Raw genomic sequence first — 12,739 nt, forward strand, 5'->3', positions numbered from 1 at the left:
CACAACGTAAGATCCAAAACCATTATTTCGTTTTTTTTATCAAACTTAAATAGCTACCTAGTAGATTTGAGTATTTAGCAAGATCATGCCGAGGGTGACGGGTTCGTTTTTTGGTCGGCCCAACAACTTTTCGTGAAGTAAATTTTTATTGACTTCCTTGGGCATAGAGTATCTTTGTGCCTGCCACATGCAAAATGGTCATTGGCAGTGGAAACTCTCAGTTAATAATTACTCATTTTTTGAAAGGTTTATTGGGATTTTGTCTTTAATTTTCTTCAATTCTTAAATTTTCTTTTACTGTCCATCTTAGTGACAATTTCGTCAACGAATGTTAACACCGTTTTTTTATTTTTTAATATATTGTTCAATTCGCCAATTCTTAGTGGGGAGTCCATATAAACCCTAATTGACAACGATCATCAAAAAGTGTCAATACTTATGAAGTATTTTTATCACCAATCTAGCACTGATCGTTTTCGGGAGTCGTTATTGATGTTTTTTTTCCAATGCATTAATGATCATATCAACATTTTGTTTGTATGATGATGTCGACTTGTCGAGCTATTCCATTTTCCGGTTTTATCCGGATTGCAACAAATTTTCGACCACATACCGGTTCTGCGAAGAGACAGCTGTAAAAGATTATCTTTCATTGGTATCCTCGAGATGGATGCATGTACGTACATTATACCTTTGTCAGTAAGGTCATTTACGACAAAAACAAAGAGTGTTAGCAGAGTGATGGGTGTATGTTGATTCACGTGGACCGATTTTAGCTTGTCTGTTTTATTTTCTTATCTTGACACTGATTTGGGAGAAATTGTAGCTTTGCTGTTTAGTGGGCTATTTTAGTCAATAAAATAATTATAACACATAATAGTGATCTATTTTTTATATGAAGATGCATAGCATATTAGTGCATTGCCTTATCATATTCTTGATGAAAATAGATTATTGATCTGCCGAAGTCATCATGTCTACTATGTATTTATTTTTTTCTTTATAACGATTTTACATGTTTCTTCTAGTTCTACTATTGTTGAAACTTAGCTGGAAGCTTTTTTTTGAAAATTACTTTTTTTTGTATTTATGATCGTCCAAAAATTTTTACTACCGAAAATTTCAGACATCCTCAGCACTGTCTTGCTGAACTTGCGCGATTGCCGTTTAAAAAATATCGATGTTATATGCTGAAAAAGTCAAACAAGACAGGTGGGCCAAAATATATCCGTTACCCCAGTAGTGCTTATGCGAAATGCGCGATAACAACTCGTCTTCTTTATCGCTTTCTGAATAACTTGTAGATTCTGTTTTCTTTGTTTACCATGTATATTATCAACCGGTATGATCCGGATTGTTGGGTTGTTTTGACTGATGACAGAAGCTGATATGTAGATTGTGTGACGCTCGATTGGGTTGGCACAAACATGCGGGAACTTCTATCCAGTTTGTTTGTTTCGATGGCTGGAATTTTATTTGCATACAAGGAATTAGTTTGTGATTTCATGGATTTCCCTGTTTACATTTCTGTGGGCTTATATATAGAACTACAGTAATCCCTCCATATATGAAATCAGTTGATACTAGGTACATAGTTGAAATGATGACCTATATAAGTCTCTATACGTTTCACATTTAACAGTACATAGTTGTACAACCATGGACAAGGATGGAAACACTCACTTGCAAAGAGTTACACTCACTTGTATTTTTCTCATCTCAGAAGCGTGCAATCAATAAACGATGTATGGAAGACTTTCGCCTTATGGTTTTGTCTAAAAGTTTGCCGAATAGAGTACAGGTCGCACACGCATACCGAACTCATGAGGGATCTGCGAAGGCAACTCTCCACGAGGTGAATGTAAATCACACTCACCTTGTGGAGAGTCACTTTCACAGCTCTGTAACGACTTTGGGATTCGTGTGCGACCTTTATTCTATTCGGCAAAGTTTGAGATAAAACCACAAGGCAAAAGTCGTCCATACATTGTTTTTTGATTACACGCTTCTAAGCTGAGAAAATAGCAAGTGAGTGTAACTCTTTGCAAGTGAGTGTTCCCATCCCTGACCATGGAGACCCGCATGGTTGTTAGTTGTTTCAAAATGAATTCGCTTTAATATCTCAAAAGACTTGAGTTTTGTATTGAGTGTCAGAATTTACATTATTTAATATAGAACTTTCATATAACTAGGATATTTCTTCGCGAAACACAAGTAAGGTAGAAATTTACTTCGTTATATGCGCTAATTCCCGTCATATCGATGGATAATAGCCGCATTTATTACAGATATTCCAACTCACCTAGTTGGAAGCAGACATATGTAGACTATCAATAACCGGCCCCTATAGCACTGGAAATCGAATAATTACGCGGAATTTTACGTTTCAATTTCACTTCACTTACGAATTGATTTTTTTTCTCCTTTTGCCTACGACGAAGGCAACCGCACCACAGCAGCAGCTAGCTGAATTGTTGTTCACTTAGCCAAATTAACTTGTAAGACCAACCTTCAATTCACACCCTACAAAAGCTCTTGTGCACTCAAGAGATGGATAACACTGGTACAGAATGCAGCAAAAGCTGTTCAAATAATTAAATAAATCACTTATTTCCTGTCCGTAAAATGTGAACAACAAGTTGTCTTCGTCTAGGGAGGATGCAAGCAAGTGTGTGCGTGGATTTTCTGCATACGAAACATCGTATTTAAAAACCACAGAGAAAGATTTTTTTCGTTGCACTGTGATGACGTATTGTGATCTGATGGGCAAAAACATGAATTGGAATATTTTGGTCGTTATTTTAAAGCTACAACTATCTCAGTTTAAAACTTTCTGTTCAATCGTATTTTGAACACATGATTTGATTTGGATTGCGATGAATTGATGACCGAATCTTCGAATAAATACCTACGGTTAAATAATATTTTTTGACCATCCTATGTATCATAGTGTCACGAAGAAAATGTGACGGGAATTAAATTAAGATTTTGCCCGAAATAGACGTGTACTAGTCGGAAACAGAATTCGAGGGATAATTATTCAATCCTATTATTTTAAGGAAGTTATAGTTTTTTCACTTTTTTTACAAGATAGGAAGCTATTTTTTTTTGTTTTTACTAACGTGGAAGCTAATTTTTAAAGACTAAAATATTAACGCGCACTGAAACGGCAAAAAATAGCAATAGCTAATATCTCACAAAAATTTTGATGAAAACTTTCTAAGTATTTTATGATAGAGAGATGTTCCTTCTTTTCATCATCTGCACGAACAACTATTGAAAAATCTCTATAGAATTTCGAGTAATTCAATAAAAACCTATTTTTTTATTGCTTCTCACATACAAAGTGTTAGGCGAATTTGATCAAGTTTATTGCTAATTTCTTATTTTTAATTGTGTGATAATATAGCTGCCCTTTGATACCATATTAATTTTGGCATTTTTTTATTTACCTGAGTTCAACGATATTTTTCATATTTTTACTTCCTTTTTTATGCTCGAATTCTTCCGAATCGTATAAAAAAGTTAGATTTTTTAGTCTTTTGATTATAAATACATTACCCACTGATAATTTCCTTAGAAAAATTCTAGGTACATCAAAGTTTGATAGTATTTGAGATTTTGCGACCGAGTAATATAAATAGCAAACTACAGGGGATGGCCAAAATGTTTGGGATAGGCAACTTTTTTTCTCCCACAAAAAAATTCAACATGCTGTAACTTTTCATAGAGTGCATCAAAAAATCTCAAATTTTGACTGTTTGTCAACCTAGTATATGTGCATCGTTGGTACAAATTTGGGCTCGATTGATTAATCTTTCGCAAATTTAGAACCGTTCGGGTAAAACACTATTTTTCAGACAACTCATTTTTGAGCTGTCATATCTCGGAAACCAGTGAACCGAATTGAATCAAATTTTGAACGTACACTAACAATATGTAAATGCTTCACAAACTATTAAAACATATGTACTTTCTAAACGTTGAAAAAAGTTATCATGGATTGACACTTTTTGGATTTTTCTCGAAAAAATGTAATTTCTTCACATCAATGTCAATAAATTTTAGTGTTGATATCCAAAGATTTTCCACTTCTGTTCTCAAATTATCTCTAATTAGATATATTAGAGCCTATTTAGAGTGAAGGAAGAACACATTTAATAATTTTTGTGTGGTATTGTAAATTTGACTTATTTTCCTCTATATGGGTAAAAATTTAAATCCGGTATAACTTAATTCGCCGTGAGAAAATATTACATTTTATAACGTCGTATTAATTATCAATATATTGTTGATAAACGTTAACAAATTCATTCAATTCGGTTCACTGGTTTTCGAGATATGACAGTTCAAAAATTAGTTGTCTAAAAAATAGTGTTTTACCCGAACGGTTCTAACTTCGCGAAATATTAATCAATCGAACTTAAATTTGTACCAATGATGCACTTATAATAGGTTGACAGACAGTCAAAATTTGAGGTTTTTTTATGTACTCTATGAAAAGTTACAGCATGTTGAATTTTTTTGTGGGAGAAAAAAAGTTGCCTATCCCAAACATTTTGGCCATCCCCTGTATCTAGAAACATCATTATTGGAGAATTGCTGTACTTGTTTACACTGCGTTCTGTTTTCAAGCGATTAATGCGTCCATGTAAATTAAAATCGTGGCGTTTCAAAATATCAAACGGAATTTGCTAAAAATCTCGTTTACTATTTCTTCAGTTTTGATCATTAGGGCAGAAGAAATCTCATTTTCTTCTTTTGTGGCAGAGCTCGTTGACTCGTGATGATAAGTATTTAAAATTTTCCTGAAACATTTGCACTCACGAGATAATGATAATAATAATGATCTACGCATATGATCAAATCTCAACTGCCAGGAAGTTATTGAAATTGTTATGTTTCTGACTATGCCAGCCTTATACTGGCAGTAACTTGAAAATAGTTAAACTTAAACAAAAAATGACATCACGACCAAGTAACAATTAATAGTAATAAATAAGCATACATGCTGAATTATTGCTTGTATATAACATCCTTAGCTGCATAAAAATATATGCTGAAAATTAAGCTGAAATGATGCTATTTAAATTATAAATAAACCAAAATTCAACATTTGTCTCTGATGTGAACAGCGATTTAATTATAAACTTAACAAACGTTAACTATTTTTGTTTATTCGATTTGACTATATTAGATTTGATGTTAGTTGAATAAAAACTTGTTTCTACAAGTTAAAAAACTTATATTCCACAGGGTTCGATAGCTGATTATTGTGGTATATATAAGTCGAACAAATGCTTTTGGTCTTTACCCAAGTAACCACGGTGCTGAAGCCTTATTGCGTGCAGATATACGGCGTATTTAGAGCAATCATTACTTTACATGCAAACTTAAGGTTGATTTAAAGTATTTACACCTTATATCTGCATGTAATAAGGCTTCAGTACCGTGGTTACTTGGGTAATACTTCAACCTAGGGGCAAGACACTGTGCAAATAAGAGCAACTCTGAGAAATTCTGAGTTACTCATTTTATCAATGATCAAATTCAGCACACGCAACACTTTGCAGTTTGACATTGGTGCCAGATCACACTTTGGTAGAAATGGGAGAAAATCTGAGGAACTGTGAGGAATTCTGAACAACATTTTGAGCACAGATTTTCTCTTGTTAGATCTGTCTTGCCCCTAGACTTCAACTATTGTGGACACGTTCAATGATTGTTGAACAGTAAGCTACATAAACGAATTTTTGGTTTACTTGTTCGTACAACAGGTTAAAGTGATGATAAAAGAACAGTTCTTCAATCTATATGAATAAAAATGGAATGGTGTTTGTATTTTACAATTTGGCTCGAGAATGGGTCAACGGATCTACAAAATTCCTTCACAGTTTCATTCGTACAGGGCTCCGACGTGTTGTTCGTACGAAATAATAATTGTTAGGATTGACCGGGAAAAAAGGCAGTCCACAACTGTTGTCCACAACTTTTATTTTTGCATTTCCAACCTTTCATAAATCTGAATATTATTCTTTCACAGCTTTGAGAATATGTTCCGCATTGAGCGACCCATTTCTCAACTCCAGGATGGTGCAGACGGCAAGGTGACGGGTGATTGGAAGATCACAAGTTCAAATCCCAAGTGAGGGAATTTTTGGAAAAGCTTTTGTGTTATAAATATGTACGTTTAGAAGAGAAATATTAAATATGATTAGACAAATTGCTCTTGCATATAACACATGTTTCTTCCCTTCACTACGCGCGCCTTCAAGCAGCTGAAACTGCACCTCGCTTGCGCTGTATGTGACGAGCGAGGTTTTTTAGTAGTGTTGTACTTTTTGCAACGGCGCGCGTCCTGAAGGGTTAAGCCTGTATCGTGCTTGGAGAAAGTTGCTGAATAAATTCTCCACTTTTGTTTGAACTGGGGGAATCCTTGGAGAAATTCATGTAGCAAGCCCTGAAGCAATTCTTGGAGGAATGTCTGGAAGAATCCTTGGGAAGAATTCCAGGAGGAATTCCTAGTGAAATCCCAAAGGCAATATCTGGTGGAATCACTGGAAGAATTTCTGTTCGAGTTCCTGGAGGAAGGCCTGGAGGAACAATTCCGGGAGGAATCCCCGGATAAATCCAAGGCGAAATTCCTAAAGGAATCCTGAAGCAATTCCTGGAGGAATCTCTGGAAAAATCCCTGGAGAAATTCTTGGAGAAACTCCTACAGGAATTTCCAGGGGAATGGGAATTTTCGGGGGAATCCTAGAAGGAATTCTTGGAGGAATCCCCGAAGCAATTCCTAGAGAAATCCCTGGAGGAATGCCTGGAGGAATTCCTGACAGAAGGCATGGAGAAATTCCTGGAAGAACGCCGGGAGAAATTTTATTCCTGGAGGAGAAATTCCCCAATAAATTCCAGGAGGAATCCCTAAAAAATTCCTGGAGGAAATCCTGGAGAAATTCGTGCAAGAATTTCTGAAGGAATCCCTGAAGGATGTCTGGAGAAATTGTTGAAGGAATTGGCCACGGTCTGAAAAATAAATTGCGGTCGTGAACGCGTTGTCTGCACGCGGTTGAAGAGTCCTGAGACCTGGTGGGGTGGTCTATTGTAGGCTCAGAAGTTACATTGAATCACTCTCATGCATTCTTAAACATATTGTGATTCTTGCCTGTGATTTTTCATTACACCTAAATATAAACTTAAACTGTTTGAATTGTGTTTGATATGTCAAAATGACAAGAAAATGAAATTTTGAAGTTAGGTTTCGTGATGTAATGGCCTTTTCATTTGACAGGTTCATGTATGTCGTTGTTTACAACTATCGAACAAATGCACAAACATAAATCTATGGAGCAACATTTGAAAAGGGCATACATCCCAAGTAACAATTTCATTGCTGATTGGTTTTGTTTGATTTTTATTAGGGTTTTATTACAGCAATAATTAAAACTCGCAGATTTATGACTGCTTTCATGAAAACCATTGATAAAATGTTTTATAGTGTACTTGAAGATATCCAAAAGGACAAATTTTAAGAGTAAACAAAACTTTCCGATATGTAAACCTTAAATTTATTCCGATATGCAAAAATTAAATTATCGTGATCACATAATTCGATTTTACGAGACAATATTTGCTTAAGCCTAGGCGGCATTGAGGTCTCGCTGGTCTGTTGCTACTAATGAGTATGGGCAACTTTCCTTATATTATAATGGTAGATTTGTGTCCACTTCGTCCACTCTGTCTATTGCTTTTGTCGCATCTCCGGGTACATCCGGACGGATTCCTGTCGTCCGCTGCAAGACTGTGGGAAACAAGATGGAACATTGAATTGTAGATGCCCGGAAATAAGAATGATAAAAACTTACCAAAATGGAAACGCGCAAAGCGGAAAACCTGTGTGATCGCGTCAGGAGACAAATTTACAATGTTTATTCTCATCAAATAAATATGGGTAACCTGATGGCAGCGAAAAACATCAAAAGCGTCGCCTTCCTATGGTCATTCAAAAAATATGTACTGGGGCCCCAGTCTGGGGGATTGGGGTCGTTGATATTTGATGAAACCGGGGTCACGGGCGAATTGCCAGTTGCATATGGGTCATTCCACACCAAGTGTACACACCGCGTGTTATCGACCATCACGGATTTCGACCAAATTTTGTTGGAATGTTTGTTTAAATGGAGGAAGAAAAAATCCAAATTTTGGTGCCGATCGGATCACCCCTCGGCCCGTGGCAGCACTTCTCGTCTTTGCCAATACAAGAAAAATCCAAGTTTTCCCTTCCATTTCTTAATTTATAGCTTTGAAACTATAACATATACACATTTGTGACCTTCGGCTTTTTTGAAGAAAATTGTTGGAGGAATCCAGGAAAAATATTATTTTTTTGATACAGTGTTGCCAAATATCTTATTTTTCAATTTTAAAATTTAAAATCGATTTTTCGTCGAATGAGTATATTTTGATTTCAAAAATTTTGATTCCATCGTGTTTATCAGACATTTTCCAGTCGAAAAAGCTTAACTCCTCGAGGTCTTTTAGGCCGTTCCAGAGATACAGCGTTTTTAAGCTTGAAAACCGTTTTTCTCTAATATGTAAAATAAGTCCAATTTACAAGTTTCGCGAAGAAAACATTATTCGATGCAATTTAAGGTGAATATATAACGAAGCCACCTCTCAAATTTTCAAGAGCACAAATCTGAAGAACCAAATGATGGATTGTGATGAAAAGTTGGTCGATTGGTCACCACCAGCGGGTGATCAATCGATCAACTTTTCAGCGTAGTCAGACATTGGGTTCTTCAGATTTGTGCTTTTGAAAATTCTAGGGGTGGCTTCGTTATATATTCACCTTAAAGGTGATTTAGGCTGATTTAGACCAAGGAGAATAGAAAACTATGTAAAAATAATAATATGACAGTGTTGCCAGTTTATCAATTATGGATTTATTAGAATGGATAACAATAAATTGCTAAAGTTTATAATTTATGTATTATTTATAATCCTTATTTCAATTGAAATTCTACCTATGTAAACATTAAGGTTGACGAAAGTGTTGCCAGACATTTTAATTTTATTGTAAAAATCTACATGAAAACTTTTGTATCAAATCAAATTATCAAGCAAGAATCATAAATTCCTTTATTACAATTTTATTGCTATTGGCAACACTGAACCTTGATAGTTTTCATTTGATGTGCAACTTTTTATTCTTCAAACAAACCTTTAATAAGGGCAGTGGTGAATTCAAATGCTCACTGGAATTTATGCATGGTTCAGATTTACGCAAATTGACTCCGACTGTTCTTGGTGTATTTTTAGGATTTTTAGCTTTTTAGTCCGATTGTGAGATCAAAAACAACCTTATGTTCTCATATTCCGACGCTTCGTATCGGATCTTGAGAAAGATCCCATACGGATCGAAACGTTGGAGTAAGAGAACATAAGGTTGTTTTTGATCTCATAATCGGACTGAAAAGCCAAAAAATCCTAAAAATAAGTTCAGAATTACGAAAAACCATTCTGGATGACATGTTATTCCTTAACGTACAAGTTGCTATTCAATTTTTTTTTCTGTTTATCCATTGTTTTGAACTTGTACAGGGAAAGGAAAGTTCCCAAAAGTAAGTTCAGTTAACTTCATTAACTCGCATACAGACAGAGTACTTAGAATAGAAGTTCTTTTTACCCAACAGCCAGTTCAAATTACTCAACTTTCAATACTATGTCACTTACTCATTTTTAACCAATCTTAATGTTGTTTAGGTGCCTGGATAATTACACCTTGTACGCACTCCCGGGTTGCTAGTCCTATAAATGTGCCATCTAATCCTTCGCTTGATCCTTTTTCATGTGCGAAACAATGCAACTCTACGGGAACTCAAAAATCCTTCTCGTGAAACTTTTACATTTTTTTTACTTTGAGCTCTTTTTGCATCCTTGAGTAATTTGAACTGGCGGTTAGCTAAAAAGAACTTCTACTCAAAGTACTCTGTCTGTATGCGAGTTAATGAAGTTAACTGAACTCACTTTTGGGAACTTTCCTTTCTTCGTACAAGTTCAAAACAATGGATAAACAGAAAATTGAATAGCAACTTGTACGTTAAGGAATAAAATGTCATCCATAATGGTTTTTCGTAATTCTGAACTTATTTTTAGGATTTTTTGGCTTTTCAGTCCGATTATGAGATCAAAAACAACCTTATGTTCTCTTACTCCAACGTTTCGATCCGTATGGGATCTTTCTCAAGATCCGATACGAAGCGTCGGAATATGAGAACATAAGGTTGTTTTTGATCTCACAATCGGACTGAAAAGCTAAAAATCCTAAAAATACACCAAGAACAGTCGGAATCAATTTGCGTAATAAATTTCAGTCAACATTTGAATTCACCACTGCCCTTATTAAAGGTTTGTTTGAAGAATAAAAAGTTGCACATCAAATGAAAACTATCAAGGCTCAGTGTTGCCAATAGCATTAAAATTGTAAAAAAGGAATTTATGATTCTTGCTTGATAATTTGATTTGATACAAAAGTTCTCATGTAGATTTTTACAATAAAATTAAAATGTCTGGCAACACTTTCGTCAACCTTAATGTTTACATAGGTAGAATTTAAATTGAAATAAGGATTATAATACATAAATTATAAACTTTAGCAATTTATTGTTATCCATTCTAATAAATCCATAATTGATAAACTGGCAACACTGTCATATTATTATTTTTACATAGTTTTCTATTCTCCTTGGTCTGAATCAGCCTAAATCACCTTTAAATTGCATCGAATAATGTTTTCTTCGCGAAACTTGTAAATTGGAGAAAAACGGTTTTCAAGCTTAAAAACGCTGTATCTCTGGAACGGCCAAAAAGACCTCGGGGAGTTAAGCTTTTTTGACTGGAAAATGTCTAATAAACACGATGGAATCAACATTTTTGAAATCAAAATATACTCATTCGACGAAAAATCGATTTTAAATTTTAAAATTGAAAAATAAGATATTTGGCAACACTGTATCAAAAAAATAATATTTTTCCTGGATTCCTCCAACAATTTTCTTCAAAAAAGCCGAAGGTCACAAATGTGTATATGTTATAGTTTCAAAGCTATAAATTAAGAAATGGAAGGGAAAACTTGGATTTTTCTTGTATTGGCAAAGACGAGAAGTGCTGCCACGGGCCGAGGGGTGATCCGATCGGCACCAAAATTTGGATTTTTTCTTCCTCCATTTAAACAAACATTCCAACAAAATTTGGTCAAAATCCGTGATGGTCGATAACACGTTTCCACTTTTTCTCGGTCACTTCATATGGAATGACCCATATTGATTGTTGGTGCATCAGAACTTTAGACGCACAAATCTCATGAAGCAAGCTTCAAGCAACAGAGCATTTTATTATTCTGTTCTTGCTCACTTGCAATAAGCTGAAAATGAGAAGCTCAGGTGTGTTGGTTTTGTTTACGAGGAGATTTGTGCCCTCGAAATCATGAGTAGGTGCCAAAGTCGGCCATTGTGGCGGCCATTTTGGGACATTTTGGGATTCTAACAAGCCTGTCCATAAAATCGTCATCACATTGAAATCCCTTGGAGAGCAAGGAGTCTTAGGCGTCCATTTATTCGATCCAACCTTAGTGGGTTTCATTCTTTCTCATTCAATGCTCAATTCGATATTCAATGTTCGTGCTCGTTCGTTTGATTTTTGACCCGAGTTTGGCCCGAGCCATGTTATCTAGGTGGCCATGGAAACCGTAAACACGTCAAACGTTAAATTTCGGAACTTGATTTGACAGTAGTACGCTGATGTTGTTAGACTGTGTTGTAGTTGACGTTGAGATCCCGCTTCATCGAAATGAGTACCAATAACCGCAAGAATCAGGATAAAATCAAGAGGTTGAAAATTGAAAACCAGAGAATTAATGGTAATATTTTAATTTTTTAGAATCAATGGTAATATTTTAAATAAATGGTAAATATTATTATGTTCTGCAGATGAAATCAACGCCGGCAAGAAAAAACACGCCGAACTGGAGCGAAGAATGAAGGAACTATCTGAACATCTCATCACCAAAAATAGTCAACTGGATACTCTCAAAAAGCGTTGCGAAGTATAAACGGTTTAGTTTGAATATTTCAATTCAAAATGTATAATTCCAATTTCACTCTATTCAAGGAAACCAAACTACAACTGGCAGAGATGGCGGCCAACGATAAACGTATCGCGGCCATCCACGAGCTTGAGAAAGTTCGCTGTTCCAAGATTCAACGTGCAGTACAAGAGCACAAGGACATGATTTCTCAGGCGATTAAACGAAAGATAGGTAGGTAAATTGGAAGGTTTCAAAAAATCTACAATTTATTCAAACACTATTTCCCGAACAGAACGTCCAAACCACGTGAGCCCCAAGCCGGCCAATTCCCCGGTTCTGCTGCTAGCGGCTAGCTGCACGCGGGAGCTCCAACTCGGAGAAAAAGAACGCCAACGGGACGATCTGAAACGTTTACTGGAGAAACGTGAACGGGAAATCGTCATCAAGAAGAATCACAATGCGGCCCGGATAGTGCGGCTGCGGAAGCTTCTGCAGACCAACGAAGGCAAACGTGCTCTGTGCAAGGAACAGCTGGCAGCCCTGAAAGCCAAAACTCAGCGCCGGTACTAGTTCTGACGTTTGAACAGCTGCCACGCGAAGAAGTAGACAAATTCGGTGAACGTGAGCAAGCTACAGCCCAGGAAGAATCCTCCG

General features: G+C 35.8%; 1 protein-coding gene across 1 annotated transcript in view; it reads left to right on the forward strand.

Annotated features, from left to right (window-relative positions):
• Positions 1-12,739, forward strand: part of LOC109408428 (uncharacterized) — a 53,777-nt gene extending 41,038 nt beyond the window's left edge. The window contains exons 6-8 of the mRNA XM_062856144.1: positions 11,988-12,103; positions 12,169-12,316; positions 12,378-12,739. Coding sequence (XP_062712128.1) covers positions 11,988-12,103; positions 12,169-12,316; positions 12,378-12,655 — 542 coding nt within the window. The 3' untranslated portion in view covers positions 12,656-12,739. The remainder of the gene's footprint in view (positions 1-11,987; positions 12,104-12,168; positions 12,317-12,377) is intronic.

Source organism: Aedes albopictus, chromosome 3 (genome assembly GCF_035046485.1).
Source record: "Aedes albopictus strain Foshan chromosome 3, AalbF5, whole genome shotgun sequence".
In the NCBI taxonomy this organism is placed as follows: Eukaryota; Metazoa; Arthropoda; class Insecta; order Diptera; family Culicidae; genus Aedes; species Aedes albopictus.